General features: G+C 46.3%; 1 protein-coding gene across 2 annotated transcripts in view; it reads left to right on the plus strand.

Moving 5' to 3' along the window:
• Window positions 1-19,766, plus strand: part of CLINT1 (clathrin interactor 1) — an 83,833-nt gene that overhangs the window by 32,429 nt on the left and 31,638 nt on the right. For both annotated transcript variants that reach the window (XM_040439902.1, XM_040439912.1), the window contains exons 2-3: window positions 14,042-14,146; window positions 19,258-19,354. In XM_040439902.1, the coding sequence (XP_040295836.1) occupies window positions 14,042-14,146; window positions 19,258-19,354 (202 nt within the window). The remainder of the gene's footprint in view (window positions 1-14,041; window positions 14,147-19,257; window positions 19,355-19,766) is intronic.

The raw sequence follows: 19,766 nt of genomic DNA on the forward strand, positions 1-19,766 counted from the left end.
CTGAAAAGACACGCCCCCTGAGCTTCCAGGGGGAAGAACATCTAGCAGAGTAATTAGACCAGTGAATGGGGAGATCTCTGGGTCCATGTGAGGTACAGGGCTGGTTCTGGCTTTGTTAGAAAGGGATTGTCATGTCCTATATGACATCTGATTTAATTTTTTTTTACATTAATCATGGGGCCTTTAAAGTGCTGAGTATAAACGTGCTGTACCTTTTAAATGTAACCTTACGTGGAAGTGTAAGACGATCAAAGATGGCCAACCTTCTGGCGTCAGGCGCATTGCATAATTGAGGGAAACAGCTGAATAACCGGTTCTTTACGTCACATCTTCTAAGTGAAATCTCAGCCGACAAAAGCTACTCCTCCAGGTTTCTGCTCAGTAGTTTCAGAAACAGATGATGAATATAATGTATAGGTGACACAACGCTTCCTGAGTGATGACAGAGGCGTCGGTCAGGTGCAATGGCAGTACTATAGAGACTCGCCTTTCCAGTGTGGGGAAGGACACTCACGATACCGTAGCTGCCAGAGGACCTAACCCGTCTATTCTTCTGTACGCCTTGAACCCTAGATTATCTGTATGGATGCATAAAAGTCTAAGGCAGGTTAAAAGAGCACCTGTCAGCAGGATCAAACCCATTAAACCAGACATTCTGACTGGTAGGGTTGACCCTGCTGATTAAAATGGTGTTGGTGGTGTTCCTGAAAAATACTTTTTTATTTTTATGCAAATATAGGCTTCATTGCACTGAGGGGTGTGACCAACATCAGGAAGCTGAGGTTCAGAGAGGGGCCAAGCCCCGCCCCTCAGTGTCCACCCTGCACTTAAAGAAGTTCTCCGGGAATTAAGAAAATGAAAATACTTAAATATTACTTTTGTATAAATATATTCCCAAATACATTTCATTAGCTATAATGGCCACCGTCCTGATAGTAGTACCCACAAAACCTGTTCTAATCACACAGAAGGACAAGTTACTTTACAACACTGAGGTAAAGAGCTGCCTCATCCTCCTCCTCTTACTTGTCAGGGATTATGATCCTGAATACAGTTTAATATGATATTTAGTAGCTGAATTTCTCTGGAATGGAGTTCATGAGGAGACATGCAGTACAGAGAGGACGGACAGGACAGGTAATGTGGGGCTGTGGTAATAGAGACTGCATACAAGTAGTGCTGCTAATGCCTTCCTCTCTGTACTTCATGTCTCCTCATGAACTACATTCCTACAGAGACTTAGCTGAAGATCATATTAAACTGTATTCAGGATCATAATCCTTGACAAGTTAGAGAGGAAGATGGTGCAGCTCTTTAACTTGTCGTCCTGTGTAATTAGGACAGGTTTTGTGTGGACTAGTAGGACGGAGGCCATTTTGTTTCCACTGATTGCTCACCAGACAAAATGAGCCATTATAACTAATGAAAGGTATTTGGTAATATATTTATAATGAAGTAATATTTAAGTATTTTCATTTTCTTAATTCCGGAGAACCCCTTTAAGCTTCAAACAAATGCCACAGCTTATTTTCACAAGACGGGTATCATTTTAACCAGCAAGTTTAACCCTACCAGGCAATATGTCTGACTTAGGCTCCATTCACACGTCCGTGGTGTGTTGCGGATCCGCAACACACCCGCCCGGCACCCCTATAGAAATGCCTATTCTTGTCCGCAAGCTGCGGGGCCGCGCTCCGCAAATGCGGATGCGGACAGCACACTGTGTGCTGTCCGCATCCATTCCGTCCCCATAGAAAATGAATGGGTCCGCCCCCCTTCCGCAAAATTGCGGAACGGATGCGGACCCATTTGCGGACGTGTGAATGGAGCCTTAATAGGGCTGATCCTAGATGTTCTTTAACGTCATTGGGAAGAGAGGAGAGGGCCACCACCAGACACTTCTAGCAGTGGCGATCTCCCTAGCCTAGAGAACAAAAGTATTGGGGTGTTGAAACTGTACCCAATCCTTCTCCACACGACCGCCCCCTTCCCCCACGGTCATTGCTTAGGAGGGAGTCGAGAGCTCGCCATACATGAGTGTTCGCCTGTCCTGCCAAAAACTTGGCTGACAGTAGTCTAATGGGCATCATAAAGGATCAGCGGTGCCTTGCAGCGCTGGGGTCCTAGGTTCAAATCTGACCAAGGACAACATCTGCATGGAGTTTGTATGTTCTACTTGTGTTTGCATTGGTTTCCTCTGGGTACTCCACTTTCCTTCCACATTCCTAAGACAAAGGGAGTGTAGATTGGGAGCTCCATTGGGTACAGTGCTGCAGAGTATTTCAGCACTGTAACAGCAAGTAAAATAATATATTTGCATGGGGTCCTTTAAGAGCAGACCCTGATCAACCTACTATTAATGATCCACTACCCCAGATCTGTCAATAGTGGGAGGTGGATTCTTCATTGTTGTCCCAAGCTTTCATATGCAGCCCAGTTATAATATTGGCCAGGCTGTGAAGTGTCTTCTGGGTAGTAGGGGGTTAACTCTGCACCGCTCTGCCGTGCTGGGCCCTTTCCATGTCAGTATTGTTTCCAGTATTTGTTCACTTGCTGGAATATGCTATGAAATGTGATCCAGGTGAACGATCTTATTTGGACAGGTCTATTGAGCAGCAGCTGCGGCATCCGTCCTGCCTGGTGCTTACCGTCCTCTCCACCTGAAATGCACGTCTGCCATTTCACCTGGCATCTTGTGGGAAGCAACACGACCACATTCACTGTCAATGACTGTATTTCATTCTTTTATTGCTTCCATGTTTACTCCTTGATGCTGCTGATCTGTACTGCCACAGGTAGACTGTGTACAAATCGGCCTCCTTCCTCCTCTGGCAGCTAACATTATAATCCCTCTTACTTTCTCTGTAGAAGGAGTTGTCTCAGCTATATCGCCATGCTACTTCAAAGGCTCTGCTCCTTCCCCCACAAGCTTTTTCTATTGACTATTTCTATTGGCCTCATCAGTGACATGTTCCCAGACAGCATATGACTGCTGAAGCCCATGAAAGGCTCCAGTGGTGTTTGTGACCACTAACAGAACGTCACACCTCCCAACCATAGGGGACTGGAAGTATTTGGGGTGGGAAAGGAATGCTGGTAAACAGGTGAGTTCTTTTCTTTTTTTATGTTAAACGGCATCTGGACCTTATTAGATTTTTACCTTTTTAAGGTTTTTTTGGGTTGTTTTTTTCACGTTCGTGTGCAAGAGGCCTAAAGCAAAGTCTTGCAGTATGTAGAGAGAAACTGGACAGTGTTTCAAATGGAGTTTCCCTTGAAGTCGTGTTTGTCTGAATAGGGGCGCTGCAGGAGACGCTTGGGTATGTTCACTATGTGGTAAAACCAGGTGGTGGCCATTGTTTTGTCATCACGGCCAGGGGGAGAGAGATTTTTCTGTCATATTTCCTGTTCTTTCGAGGAGAATACGGGTCAAACGACTGCTATGAATTCAGAATTGGTTGAGAGGGTTATGGGGGAGGTTCCAGTCCTGGGTGTGGAGCATGGTTGCAGTAGGTCGGGTGTGAATGCCCTCCCCAGGGTGTGCCCACTGTCAACAATGGCCTACTTTCATATATCTCATCATTCCAACCAAGAAGTAGTCATACAGGTCATTCACTAGGGAACTAGGAGAGAAGTGGAACAGTAACCCTTAGCAGCCAATCGTTTTGCAGCTTTCATTCCAATAAAGGTCTTCTGAAAAATGAAACCTGATTGGTTGCAGCGCTCCACTTTTCCTGTGCAGCAGTCTTGACACTTCTCCCCACTGCAGCCAGCCAGTGACAATGGCCGATGTGTCTGTCATTTCTGTTACCTAGGGGTTGTCAGCCATCTCTGCCAGGCTCCTGAATTGTATCTTTGCCTTGCTATGTGCAGTTTTGACACTGAGAAGTTTAGGAAAGTTGTATCGACATCAGTACGGTTGTCATTACAGCTCTCACAAGGAATGGTTGCCCATATTCCCAGAAATACCTTGTTACGGTTTTCCTACAGCAGAGCGTGTGACTGTGTGCTGCATTACCGGCTTGTACGCACAATTCTGCCATGTATTTAAGTCCTTAAAGGAGTCGTGCCACTAATAACACTTACCCCTTGGTCGCCCCCCCCCCCCCCCCCCCCCAGTGATCAAACACTAACTATGAGAATGGGCATCCGCAAGTGCCACCAAACTACCCCATGAGAATGAAGTGGTGGTGCACGACGTGTTGCCTCTGCTTCATTTATTTCATTGGGACTTCCAAGTACAGAGCTGGCAGCAGTCCCATATAAGTGAATGGAGCGGAGGACGTACATGTGCGACACTGCTCCAGTCTCATGAGGCAGTTTGGCAGCACTTGCAAACCCTTGTTCTCATGAACACTGGGGGTCCCAGAGATTGTACTCCAATCCCCTGTCCTGTGAATGGGGGATAAGTGTTAATGTAACATAGTTTGTTAGGCTGAAAGAAGACCTAAGTCCATCCAGTTCAGCCTGTTAGGCCTCATGCACATTGCTGTTGCCTGGCTGTGTCCGTATTGCGGCCCACGAACAGCGGGTCCACAATATACGGGCACTGGCCGTGTGCACACCGCATCATGCATGCGGACTCATTCACTTGTATGGGTCCACAATCTGGAATGTGCGGTAGGGAACAGAGGCACTGACCCATTCAAGTTGAATGGGCCTGATTAGTCTGCAGCAGCCACACGGATGTTGCCTGTGCATTGGCGACTACAGTTTGCGGGGTCCAATGCACGGAACGGACGAGCAACGTTGATCCAGAGGAAGCAAAAAAAACCCCGTGAGGTAGAAGCCAGTTTTCCTCATTTAAGGGGAAAAAATTCCTTCCCAAATCATGGCACAATCCCTTTAGAGTGAATATCCACTCTTTAATACTGTTTTTAAAACTAAAAAGTAATCAGTTTTTGATATATCATTGTAAAACCAAACCCCTCGTGCAGAGACATGGATTTAAAAGATAACATGCTGGCTGCCTGTGACTGCCACTAGAGGGAGCTTACTGCATACTGTCTTTGCATTGAGCTCAATAAAACCGTATGCAGTAAGCTCCCTCTAGTGGCATTACTGTGTATGTAGCCCTGTATTAGAAAAATAGAGCTCCAGCTCCTCTAAAAATATATTAAGAAATCAAATGAAGAATGTGCCTGCTATCATTCCATTGTCCTGACAGGATTCTGGTATTTTCCGTGCAGTTAGGCCATATTCACACATCAGTGTGTTAGCATGGTCTGTGGTTTTAGCATGGAAGATGCCCTATTTTATCCATGTTTACTGATCCATCACGCCATTAGTCTGTGTCCGTGAAAAACACAGATGCCACACGTTTCAGGGACCATTAGGCCCCTTGCAGACGAGCGTGTCCGGATTAGCTCTGGATGCGTACCGGTGCATTGCGGCAAACCCGCGAGAGTAGGTACCCAATTGCAGTCAGTTTTGACTGCGATTGCGTTCCGTTGTTGAGTTTTTATCGCGCGGGTGCAATGTGTTTTGCACGCGCGTGATAAAAAACCGACTGTGGTACCCAGACCCGAACTTCTTCACAGAAGTTCAGGTTTGGGTTCAAGGTTGTGTAGATTGTATTATTTTCCCTTATAACCATGTTATAAGGGAAAATAATAGCATTCTTAATACAGAATGCATAGTAAAATGGGGCTAGAGGGGTTAAAAAAAATAATAATAATAAAAAATATTTTAACTCGCCTTAATCCACTTGTTCGCGCAGCCGGCATCTCTTCTGTCTTCATCTGTGAGGAAAAGGACCTTTGATGACGTCACTACGCTCATCACATGGTCATTCACATGATCCATCACCATGGTGATGGATCATGTGATGAGCGTAGTGACGTCACCACAGGTCCTTTACCCAGGTCCTGAAGAAAGAAGACAGAAGAGAAGCCGGGCTGTGCGAACGAGTGGATTAAGGGGAGTTAAAAAAATATATATATTTTTTAACCCCTCCAGCCCTATTGTACTATGCATTCTGTATTCAGAATGCTATTATTTTCCCTTATAACCATGTTATAAGGGAAAATAATAATGATCGGGTCCCCATCCCGATCGTCACCTAGCAACCGTGCGTTAAAATCGAACCGCATCCGCACTTGCTTGCGCATGCTTGCGATTTTTCACGCATCCCCATTCATTTCTATGGGGCCTGCGTTATGTGAAAAACGCACAAAGAGGAGCATGCTGCGATTTTCACGCAACGCACAAGTGATGCGTGAAAATCACTGCTCATGTGCACAGCCCCATAGAAATGAATGGGTCCGGATTCAGTGCGGGTGCAATGCGTTCAACTCGCGCATTGCACCCGCGCGGAAATCTCTCCCGTGTGAAAGGGGCCTTAAGAGGAGATGCACAAACTTAAAATTGGTATCACTGAAAAGAACAGATGGTCCCGCAAAAAATTAGCCCACAGCCCCGTACACATAGCTACAAAAAAGTTATAGGGGTCAGAATATGGTCCCGCAAAAAATGGGCGCTCATAAGGCTATGTGAATGGAAAAATAAAAAAGTTAAAGGGAGTCGTTTTTATCATATGCTAATGAGCAGTCGCAAGTGCCCAGGGGCGGAGAGTTTTCTGAAAGTGCCCAAGTTCCCCCGCCTCACTCGTGCCTAACTCCGCCCCTCAGTAAACTCAGGCCAGCCCTGTGGCTCTGAGACCTCATATTTCCCTATAGGCTGTTCGCTCATCACTGCCCAGTTACTAGCGTGAAATTGGCGCATGCGCACTGCATATCTCTGTGCCTCTGACCACAGTGCGCATGCCCGGAACCGGGAGTAATACGCGAACAGCCTATAAGGAAATATGATGTCACAGAGCCACAGGGCTGGCCTGAGCTTACTGAAGGGTGGAGTTAGGCCCGAGTGAGGCAGGGGAACTTGGGCACTTTCAGCAAACTCTCCGCCCCTGGGCACTTGCGACGGCTCATTAGCATATGATAAAAGCGATTTGAAGCATCTGAAGAACTAAACACGGGTAACATCTGTGTCATGTCTTTGTGCCCCACTGAACAATGTCACCTGTTTGAAACCGGTCAGGTAGGTGACAGACTCCCTTTAAGACTATAGGAAGGCGGGGAGTGAAAAATAAAAACGCAAAAATGGAAAATCCCAGTGTCCTTAAGGGGTTAAAGTGGCTGACATTAGCGATGTGCTAATGTCAGCAGACCTAACTCTACTATTCTTATGCTTATTGATGGCCCCCTTACTGCACAGATGCTGATGCTCTATTCAGAGGATAGATAATCAGTTACCTCATGTCACGCGTCCTTGATTGGCAGGGCCAGCGTTCGTCTCCTCCTGCCGGCCTTGTGTGCTGAGCACTGTGCAGGCGCAAGATTTATCCAGCACACAGGCCACAGTAAGCGTAAGAATAGTCCAGTTAGAGTCTGCTGACATTAGCACATCGCCAGTGTCAGCCAGTTTATTAGGGTTAATTCTGGTGACAGAAACCCTTTAAGTCTCAGCTGTTCAGTGTCTGTGAAACATGGATGACACACGGAGAGCCAAACACACGCGGATTCTTCACGGATGAATCACTAACCACCTTATCACGGCTTTCATCATGGACACGGACGTGTGAATAAGGCCTTGGGGAGCATACTGTTCTCTTCAATAAGTGGGAACAGATGGCGTGATATCCGTGATCGCTTTTGTCGAACGGCCCTTTGTCAGGACTTATTCCGTACCGGTCAGTAGTCTCTTTCTTGTTGGCTCTGACGTTACCAATGAGAAGATGAAAGCTGAGCGTCTCGTTTCTTCAGTGTTTGGAGCCGCTGAGGTAAATGTTTGCTCAGCTAATCAGCGGGCACCATTTATTTGGACTGCACAGAGCCAAGTCTCCACGTTTTGGGTCACAGGAAATGGCTGTTGTATACTCAGCCGGTCTGAGCGCTGCTTTATATTGCCTGCAGTACGCGGCTGTTTGACACCACAGGCTCCGCACTAATGATCTACAATTATTATGCGATTACAGCGGTAATTACAGATTTGGCAGACGAGACACAACTTTTCATGTGCTGAACAGATACACAAATATATTTCTCTGCTGCAGCTGAAGAAATGGCTGCGGCATGGAAGTGTCCGGGAAAAGCGAGCTACTGTAATTAGAAGATAAGCCCGGGCAATGATGGCCGCCAGGTATTGGTGCTTGTCTGGTTCCCATGTTCACATTATCCCAACCTGTCAGACTGGTCTGTTCAGGCTCTGCCCTGACAGGACTTTCACATGTGGTGGTTCTGGTGGCCAAAGCCGCTCATTATAGGGCGTCTATGGGGAAAGTTTCTGGTTTTAGGTAAATAAATCATACTTTGGATTATTTTTCAGATAACTGCTTGCTGTCTTTGAATTGGAAAATCCAGAGTCTGGAAACTCTCACAGACTTAATACATATCCAATTTTCAGTCTGCCAAAAATGGGTACTTTCCATGCGGAACAGGAATAGGACCTGCGCTAAGACTTGCGGATCACGCGCACGGATCCATGTAATGGAAGCGTGCATGGCCCCATAGAGGTGAATGTGTCAGTCTTCTATACGCTCGCGTGCATGAGCCATTAGCTGAGGGTTTGTTACAATTATGTAGTATTGGTAACCCTAAGCAGCTAGGCTGATGAATTCTGCCAGCACCGTAGCAAACCATCAATGGGGAGCCCAATATGTGTTCACTGACAGCAAGCAGAGATTCTGAAAAGTGTGGAAATTGCTTTCTGACACATGCTGGCTCAGCGTATTCCAAAAGGGCACTCCTAGCATGTGCCGGGTGCATGGGGCTTATGGATATGTTTGGTGGTCAGGAGCTTTCCCAGCACGTGCCCCAAACATGAAGTAGGAATGTTATATGAACACTGAGGAACAACCAGTATGACTTCTCATCAATATGTCCGCCACCCGGCTTTTTGAGGCTTCTGAACAAACCTGCCTACTTATGAAGTAATACTGTGAAATTATGCCCATTTTCCCTGCAGTGGTGTGAACATCTGTGAGAGCTTTTAGCGTTTGTCGCCTTCATGTTCTCTGAAATGGATATGTTAGAAACGCCTGATAGACCGTGGACCTTGTGAGTGTCTTTCAGTCTGATCATATACACGAAGGTAAAGCCTGGCTTTTGTACAGCGGCGCCCTCTTGTGTAGGCTTATGGTTTTGCATCAGTTATTAGTTTTGTGCTGTTTTCATAAGCGTATGTAGATGTTTGAATTTTTCCATTTCCTCTGTTTTTTTAAAGTTTAAATACATGCTAGGACCTCATTATGTGGGGCTGAAGCGCTCGGCCCCCCCTATTTGATCAGAATGTATTGGTTTACCTAGGAGAGGTGGGTTTAGTGGTGTACAAGCCATAGACTTTCTGTAACCCCCCTACTCCATACTGCTTGACTCTCCAAAGAGAGAGACTAACGGGTGAGACACATGGAGGGTCCACTGTAGCTTTATATGCTGTCTCAGCAGAATGATCGCTACATAGCTAATATCTTTCCAAGCATTTTGCACCTTAAAGGAATTGTCCAGCTTCTTGGACTTTAACTTTGAACCCCACCCAGGTCACGTGTGCCACTGCAGCCTATGACGGGCCTCGGCGGTGACATGTCCCCAAGTGGCACGTCTCTGATGGGCCTTGTGCCACTTGGGGACCACTGATGCAAGTCATTGGCTGCTGTTGTGCCCATGACCCTTAGAAGTTTACAGGGAGAAGACCATGAAAACGCTGAAGGGAGCCAGAACGGAGCAGTGGGGTGCAGAGGGGTGTGTTTAAATTAAAAAAAATTTAACAGTCTGGGGCTGACACTTAAAAAGTCCAAGGACTCCGACAGCTGTTTTAAACAAAATCAAACATCCATCCTTCAAGTCTCTGTTCGTATATTTGTCAGAGCTGTGTCATCCTATGAGCAGAACGTTGGCTTTACTTGAGCAGACTGGCATTGAGCGCGTGCTTCCACCTATAAGTGGCGCTGTAGTCCTGTTGTGTGTAAATGGACCTTCGAGTGCTTATAAGGCCGGACTACATCTACACCGGAGCATTATAAATGAATGATGAGGCTTGTGAGAAGCTGTTAAGGACATTTTAAAGTGATGCAATGTAAATGGTTCCTGGAAACCTGGCTTATTACATCCTCTCTTCAGCCCTCACTTTCCAGGAATATCCAGTCACTCCACACACCACAAGATTACCACCCGTCTGCTGGGACCAGCAGCCACATATCACACAATCACTGGCCGGCATTGTATAAAAATATTAATAACAGCTAATGCAAGAACTAGACCCGTTCTTCAGAGGTTTATTATGGAGGTCCAAAAGGTTTTGATTGGTCACAGATGATGATAATGATGATTAGGCCCCATGCACACGACCACAGTTTTGATCTGCATCCGATTTGCATTTTTTGCAGATCTGATTGGGACCTATTCATTTCATGTCCAATTCTGGGCTTGCAGAATGGGAAAGTGGGGTATGCACATGGCCAGTATCTGTGTTTTGCAGATCCACAAAAACGGACATGGTTGTGTGCATGAGGCCTTATTCTGATGAATCTATGATCTAGAACATCCACTAATAGAGAGGGAACTTTTGCTGAGTTCATCCTGGTCATGACTAAAATACCAAAACCGCAGTGAAGACTGACACAGGAGAAGACAAGTATAAAGGGGGGGAAGTCGGGTGTTGCACTCTGAGATTTGAGTGAATTTATGGGAAAACTCTCAACATCTTCGATTGTAGATTCAGAGAATGTTTGGCAAAGGTGCAAGTACTTTGCGTGTGGTGATGGATAGAACCAATGGAGCTGCTATTGTGGCTGGAACACAAGCCAGCCTACCTTATACTTCTTATGGCCTACAAGATTTCTTCTCCATTCCCATCCACAGCCAGAATTCTCTTGGCTTCCTGCAGTGCATTGTGGGAGGTTAGCTGACACTCAGCCAGTCATCACTAAGTTATTAGGACACATTTTTGATTGTAATTCTTAAAAGCAGATTTGGAGGCGATTCTAAGTTTAAACTTTCAGAAAAGGGTAATTAAAAATGTCTTTGCTTTACTTATTTGGTACCTATTTTAGATGAAATCGGATTAAAGGGGTTCTCCGGGAATTATTTAAAATGGCCTCTAGGAACCTGCCCTAGAATGTGAGCAGGACTGGTTGCCTTCACTTTCAGAGCGGCCTAGGATGGTGAAGAGGTAAGACCTCTCTACACACTAGACTGTCACCTGCATATACTACATATTGGTGAGTTTTCCTGTCAGGCTGCTCAGCCATTATGTCATATCGTAGGCAGGATCACATCATTACCATCTATTGTACAGCAGTGTAGCGCGGCCCTTCCTCGTCCCCTACCTAGGCCGCTCTGCAAGGGGTGGCCATTAGTCCTGCTCACATTCTAGGACCGGTTGCTGGTGGGCATTTTAAATAATTTCCAGAGAACCCCCTTTAAACATGCTAATACACAGGAGATCTATTATATTAGAACCCCCTTTATTCACCCCCTGACCCTGGTAATAAGGGGTTCCCTTCAGGTTAGCCATGCCTTATATTCATGTATATGTAAGTACTATGTCTGCGCTGATTGTTAGGCTGGACCAGATTCATGGAACCTGTCTTTTCCCATAGCAACCAATCACAGCACAGATTTCATTTTTTTAAGTCTGAAGCAAAAAGCGTGCTGTGATTGGTTGCACAATGCAGACAGTATTGCTTTTAGACCCCCCTTGGGAGGGGGCCCAGGGGCTAATTTGAAGGCCTATGCTGTGTTTCTGTGCAGCCTCATGGTTCTGGTGGGCTGTGGAGGTCTCTGTTCTGGCTGGGGCATGCTGTATTGCTCCTGACATGCCTGGGTTATATAGTAATATATGGAGCGGATATGGCCCAGTGTAATGAAGCTTGGTATATTGCTAATAATTTATCTTCCTTGCAGTCAGAGGTTTCCCGCAAGGCATGCTTGTCTCCAGGTTCAGACGCTGAATGTGCTTACATACAGAAAAACCTTGTCAGTTTTGTGGGTCTCCCACAGTGCGGAGGGTTTACTAGTCTCCCAGAACGGGGTCAGAATCCATATGCTCAGGAGCCCACTTGTTCGCCCCCCTCTTTTATTTTCAGTCCACCATTTGATTTATTTCCTGTCACATGAAACTAATTCTTTGAGACGTGAAGCTGAGGGGGGTGCCAAAGAACTGCCACTGCAGCCTGCTCCTTCCTAACCCCCCAAAAATCTCCACATGATTTCCTACCAAGAGGCCCCAACTAACCCACGAGGTTAGCGCCTCCCTTCTACTTAGCTGTGTATCCTCCAATATCACATCCGTATCAATCACGCAAGGTTTTATGCTAACAAGTTCCTCAGCCTCCTCCCAACAAGTCCTCCACATCTGGACGTAAATTCCTTCCTTGCACTGAGGTCACCGGGACCCTGGGTATGGCACAGAATGAGGCCGGAGCTTTACATGGGAAAGGAAGAGAAGGCCTGGGGTCCCCTCCTTCCAAGATGTGTTTTGGATTTAATTGCTTTGGATTAAAGCCACATACAGTTTGGTTTTCTTAACTCCATGTCCGCTGGGTGATCTTAACACTAGGAGAATCTGCCAGGTTCTTACCAGCTCTGTTCAGCTCTTTCTTATTCTCTGTCTCGGGGAAAGCTGGGTGACAACTAAACCATGATCATGTAGCTTCATGACTCCTGAACAGTACTTCTGCCTAGTAGCGCAGTAATACATCCCCGGTTCTCATCTGGGTGCAATCCTCGTTGATGTGGACACCTAAATCGTTTGTGGGCAGCAGATCGTCCCGTGTAAACGGCGAGTCATCCCACACCCTCATACAGTGGAGGTGATTGCTGCATGTAAATGGAGCTCTCACCTCCTCGGACAAGCAGGCAATTATTGGGAAGGAATGGCTCTTTCCAATAATTGTCAGCACATGGAAATGCGCCAATAGACAGTCTAAAGATGCTCCAGAGAGTAAGGGCTCATTCAGACTGCGATATTTTGCCATCAGCCCCCAAAAGATGCGGACACGTCCCCGCAAAACAAATAAAACATGTCCTATACTTGTCTGTAAAAATCAGGACGTGGCCCCATTAACGTCTATGGGTCCCCAAAACTGCGGAATGCAACCTGTATTTTTACGGACATTTTGAATTGACCGCAAAAAAACGGATCCACATTTTTGTGGACCGCAGAAGACATACGGCCGGCTGAATGACATTGTTCAGCGGAGAAGACAGCAGTTTAGCCTTATTGAAAGGGCTTGATCCTCATGTGTACATTTACAGCACAAATCTGAGCGTCCGCCTTGGAAATCTGTTGCGGATCCTGTAGTAAATATGTGTCCGACTTATTGAGATATCAATAGCCCACATGACACGTTTTTATTCATCACTTAAGAGGGTTGTCTCTTTAGGACATAAGGACCTCATAGTGGAAGGGTTGATTGATCCCCCGCTATCAGCTAGAATGAAGAGCTGCTTCCTTCTGGAGGACTGTACGACCATGTGTGAATGAGCCGTGTGTAATACCACATTCTTCCTGCAGGGGCCACCATGGCTAGTTGACCCCGTGGCGATAATCAGCGGGTCCTCATTTAGAAAAGGGGCCGTCCCCCAGTTTCTTCTTAGGTGAGCACTGTTGTTACTGTCCTCTAGTACAGATACTTGGCTACAAGTTGTGTGTTCATTACTGTGTAGCAGTCCTTGCCAGTGAGAGCGGAGTACTGTGCCCCTACGGGCATCCTGCTACCCTAAATCTCCACCTCCTCAGCATGATCGTTTTATTCTGACCACAAGCCATTTATGCTGGTTTATTTCCAAGGGTGATGTGATCCCTGGTCTCATTTGTATTCAAGCTCCTAATAGAATAGGAGGGGAAGAGCCTCCTCTCCGCCAAGTGAAATGCATTTTCAGGTGTCCTTAGGGTATCCGCAGTACTAAGTGCGTCCCGTCCCCGTGCTGTAGAGGCAGCTCATTAAGGAGCCCAGCGGTGTCATTATTAAGTCTCTGTGTGCGGCTCAGGACTAATGCTAATCACCGGTGTTTTCTCTCTTTTTTTTTATTTTTTTTATTTGCAGCACCAACGTGGTGATGAATTATTCAGAGATCGAGTCTAAGGTTCGAGAGGCGACCAACGATGACCCCTGGGGACCTTCTGGGCAGCTCATGGGAGAGATAGCCAAGTAAGTAATGGCTGATTTCCCGCGAGGAGGGAGACCATTCTTACTAGCTGCAACTACTTGTGGAGATGGAGGGCAGAAGCAGGAAACTTTCTTCACCCGTATACTCTGTGCATAGAATAGAAATGCTCTTCTTGTTTAGTCTGACAGGTTGGGCTGATCCTGATGTCTTCCAGCCATTGAGTGTACTTCAGTTTACCTGCCGTGTGTTCATCCCGCATGCTCCACATCTTTCATGTAGTCAGTCATTATGTCATAGGTACATGTTGTTTGTAGTCCTGATATCATGTGTTTTAGGGCTCATGCACACAAACGTATTTTCTTTCCGTGTCTGTTCCGGTTGTTTTTGCGGACCGTATGCAGAACCATTCATTTCAATGCGTCCACAAAAAACGGAAGTTACTCTGTGTGCATTCTGTTTCCATATGTCCGTTCTGCAAAAAAATAGAACATGTCCTATTATTGTCCGCATTACAGACAAGGATAGGACTGTTCTATTAGAGGCCAACTGTTCCGTTCCGCAAAATATGGAATGCACAAGGACGTCATCTGTATTTTTTGCGGACAGCAAAATACATACGCTCGTGTGCATGAGCCCTTATGCAGATTGCGACAACAATGTTCTTACATATCCTAACGTTCCTATACTATTAAAGGGGTACCCTGTTTTCAGCAAATAAAGGGTGGATTCACCGATGCGCAGCGCATTAACAGGACAGTTGCAGAGCTGTATCTTGTACCTGTGTGTACATGGCGACCAGGGATATTTGTATCCACTGGAAGGACACTACGAAGTTACCTATTGAATGACAGCAAGTAGGAATGGCATCTAGTCCCAATGTGAATGGAGCCTTAAAGGGGTTATGCAGCCCTTTACTAGAGGTGGCCTATCCACAGGCTAGGCCAGGGATGCTCAACCTGCAGCCCTCTAGATGTTGCAAAACTACAACTCCTAGTATGCCCTAATAGCTGTAGGCTGTCAAGGCATACTGGGAGTTGTAATTTTGCAACATCTGGAGGGTCGCAGTTTGAGCATCCATGGGCTCGGTCATCACTATCTGGTTGGCGGGAGTCGACACGCTTCGTCCCCGACAATCTTTTTTTTCTGCAGCAGCTACAGCGCCAGAACTACACGGCTCCATCCGTGGACGGAGCTGGTTACTGCAGCACTGCTGCCATTTACTTCACTAGTGTGTGGTTCTGAGCCACTGTAGAACAGCTGATTGGTGGGTGGGTTGATCAGATGATCAGATAGTGATGTCCTAACCCAGGGATGGGCAAACTGCGGCTCTCCAGCTGTTGTAAAACTACAACTCCCAGTCTGCCTACAGCTATCGGCCTACAGCAGGGCATGATGGGATTTTTAGTTTTACAACAGCTGGAGAGCTGCAGTTTGCCCATCACTGTCCTAACCTGAGGATAGGCCATCACTTTTAAAGGCTTGGACAACTCCTTTAAAGGGGTCGTGCCAAGATGTAAACGTATTACCTATCCTCCAGGATCAGATCTGTTAGGAACCCGCACAGATCAGAGATCGCAGGGTGCTGTACTCTACTTCTATTTGAGAGTCCTATAGAAATGAATGGAACGGCAATGCAAACACTCAACCGTTCTTGCAGGAGGACACCGTACCCTGTTCTCACAGCATGTCAATTTATGTCATCTGTCGTGGATTTCACCCGTTAGAATGCAGAGGGTGAATTGTGCAGCAAAGGCCGCACACCTTGGTGCACATTTTGCTATTGCCAATTTCAGCCCGATTCTCTGTGGGTTTTCTGTAAATCTGTAGCAGGCTCACCATGTGTGACCGTAGCCTTGACCCTTATTCCTGATCACACACAGATTTGGCTAGAGCCGCTTGGTAAAATAGCCCTATGGGGGAAATAAAACATCATACAGCATCTGTGTCTGTAATGCCCCAATGCCAGTGGTTCTCCAGAACAACGGCTTGTCATCTTTGCCTAATGGGGCGATCCTGATTGAATTAGGCTAAACCGCATACAGACTATGCAGCAGTGCAAATGGCAACCTCTGCAGAATCCGAGGAACAGTGGTTTTTTCCAACATGTATTTCTACCATGTGAACATGCCCTTAAGTTTGAGATAGTGGGGAAGCTCTTTTTCCCCTGATCTCTATATTTCATGCCCATGTACCCTTGAAGATTAGACTGCTTTCACTTAGAACTTGCAGACATTTGGGTTTTAGGGGGTTCTCTTCTATGAACAATCTCAAAGTAGCAAAGTGTTTCCACCGTGATGAGACCCCCTTAGAGTCATCAGTTATCTGTGGAAAAATCTGGCAGTGAGTGTTCAGTTTACCTGCAGCGCCACCACAGGGGAAATGAAGTATTACACATTGCATATCAAATAAATGGGCTGTCTGTGATGCAGGACAGGTCTTCCTTGTAACAACTGTCCACTGTGGCCAATAGATGACGATCCTGAGCACTCCCCCTCTTAACTCAATATTCCCATATAGAGTACGTACAGTCTCTAAACAGTTTAACCCCTTTCCGACATCCACCATACATGTACGGCAGATGGTTGGGTCTTTAAAGAGGGCTCACGCGATTTATGAGGTTGTATCGACGTCGAGTGTGCCATTCGGTTACTATGGCAGCCTCCGGCCCTCTGAAGGATCCAATACCTGCCATTGTGAAGAGCCCTCCATAAGAACATAGCGAGTTTCCCATAGACTGCAAGGGTACTTCATTGGAGAATCTATCAGATTATCGCATGTTCAAGTCCCCTAAGGGGTTTTGAGTTTTAAAAAAAAAGTTTTTAAAAATATATTTAAAAAAAACAAAACATAAAAAAATTAAAATCATCCTTTTTCCCCATATTAAAAATAAATAAAAAATAAAGTCTCAAAATGCCCAAACTATTAAAATATAAATGTATTTATCCCTTACAGTGAACACCATAATGGAAAAATAAATCAAAAAGTCAAAACGCTCCGCAAAAAGATGCGCCCCACACGCAACTATGTAGACCTAAATGTGAAAGTTATGGGGGTCAGAATAACGCAATGCAAAGTTTTTATAAGGCTACGTTCACACTTGTGGCAGTGTGATCCGGCGGGCAGTTCGTCGTCGGAACTGCCCGCTGGATCCGCCGATCTGGCTGTGACTGAATGCATTTTTGAGACGGATCCAGATGCGGATCTGTCTTACAAATGCATTGCAAGAACGAATCCATCTCTCCGCTTGTCATGCGAACAGACGGATCCGTCTTGTACTTTTTTTCAAATTTTTACCGGTCTGCTCAGGCCGGCTCCGGCATTCCGGTATTTTGAATGCCGGATCCAGCACTAATACATTCCTATGGGGAAAAATGCCGGATCCGTCATTCAGACAAGTCTTCAGTTTTTTTCGCCAGAGATAAAACTGTAGCATGCTACGGTTTTATCTTTTGCCTGATCAGTCAAAACGACTGAACTGAAGACATCCTGATGTATCCTGAACGGATTACTCTCCATTCAGAATGCATGGGGATAAAACTGATCAGTTCTTTTCCGCTATAGAGCCCCTAGGACGGAACTCTATGGCCTCTTTCACACTTGCGTTGTTGGGATCCGGCATGCACTTCCGTTGCCGGAGGTGCCTGCCGGATCCGTAACAACGCAAGTGTACTGAAAGCATTTGAAGACGGAACCGTCTTCCAAATGCTTTCAGTGTTACTATGGCACCCAGGACGCTATTAAAGTCCTGGTTGCCATAGTAGGAGCGGGGAGCGGGGGAGCGGTATACTTACAGTCCGTGCGGCTCCCCGGGCGCTCCAGAATGACGTCAGAGCGCCCCATGCGCATGGATGACGTGATCCATGTGATCACGTGATCCATGCGCTTGGGGCGCCCTGACGTCACTCTGGAGCGCCCGGGGAGCCGCACGGACTGTAAGTATGCTGCTCCCCCGCTCCCCGCTACACTTACCATGGCTGTCAGGACTTTAGCGTCCCGGCAGCCATGGTAACTATTCAGAAAAAGCTAAACGTCGGGTCCGGCAATGCGCCGAAACGACGTTTAGCTTAAGGCCGGATCCGGATCAATGCCTTTCAATGGGCATTGATCCCGGATCCGGCCTTGCGGCAAGTCTTCAGGATTTTTGGCCGGAGCAAAAAGCGCAGCATGCTGCGGTATTTTCTCCGGCCAAAAAACGTTCCGTACCGGAACTGAAGACATCCTGATGCATCCTGAACGGATTACTCTCCATTCAGAATGCATTAGGATAATCCTGATCAGTATTCTTCCGGCATAGAGTCCCGACGACGGAACTCTATGCCGGAAGACAATAACGCAAGTGTGAAAGAGCCCTATGCCGGAAAAGAAAAAAGCTAATGTGAAAGTACCCCAAATGTGGTATTGTTGTAATCTTACTGACCAGGAGAATGAAGGTAACAGGTCAGTTTTACCGCATAGGAAAAATAAACTGGTGGAAATGGGAATTCCACCCCATTTGGAAGCGTGAAGAGCTCAAGATGATATGCAAGTCAGTATTGCCCTTTGCTGATTTTTAGTTTAGCTCCATTAGTGCAGAGCTGTGAACTGTGACTGCAGTTTGGCTGCTATGCCCAGGGGGAACTTGAGGTAGTCTGAGACACACCCCCTATCTTGCCATTGGTTCAGGCGGTCTTACCACCACCCCCTGCAGCACCGCTCTGTATATAAGAGAGAGCAAAGACAGAATGGTTATAAAATAAAGATTACTAATCCTCCGGTGGTGATCCTGGATGCCCGCTCCAAGTGTCAGACCCTTGGTGCACATTAGGCCGTTTCTTAGCAGTTTCCTTCAAATATGTGTGGTGATGAAAACAATCATGTTGCAGGAAGCAAGGAGCGAGGTCACCTCTTAAAGGTAGGTTTGTTATTACTGTAGCCACTTAGCTGCAGGAGACTGATACATGACTGATAATTCATAACTCACTGTGCAGGGCGGGATGTCATCGGAATGGAAACCGTAGAACTCCTCATTTCATGTGTTAATAACACACCAGCGGGCTTCTGAGGAGCACTGCAGCGCCTTGTGTTCAAGCTCTCTTCTGCCATCTAGAGGATGTAGAGGGTGGAGCAGCTAGAAGATGAAATGACGTCTGGGTATTCACCTTCTATGTTTCAGGGCCACTTTCATGTATGAACAGTTCCCAGAGCTCATGAACATGCTGTGGACAAGAATGCTGAAAGACAATAAGAAGAACTGGCGCAGAGTTTACAAGGTAAGGACGGAAAGTAATGTCCGCCGGCTGTGTTTCTTGTGTTGGCTTGTGGCACAGTTGGTGAAATTTATCGATTTAATGGTACAAAGGGTAAGTTTAGAAATCTAGCGAAATCTGATTGACTGCCATTGTGCGGTGATTTTTGGACATAACAAAGGTTTAACGTTTCCGATAACTTCAGCAGAGTGTGCCAGTTGTGAAAGCTGATGATAAGAGTAAAGCCTGGCATTGCCCATAGCTGCCAGTCATGTCTTTGGCATCCTAAAATTGTATATAAATGAGACAGTAAAGCGCATATACTAGTTTTTACACCACTATTGTGGTGTAAAAAAGTCGCAGATTATGGCGCACTTTTCTATAGTGGCAGGAAAAGGGGGCGGCCTTCGTACAACCCACCAAAAACTGTGATGCA

The sequence above is a fragment of the Bufo bufo genome, chromosome 1 (genome assembly GCF_905171765.1).
Source record: "Bufo bufo chromosome 1, aBufBuf1.1, whole genome shotgun sequence".
In the NCBI taxonomy this organism is placed as follows: Eukaryota; Metazoa; Chordata; class Amphibia; order Anura; family Bufonidae; genus Bufo; species Bufo bufo.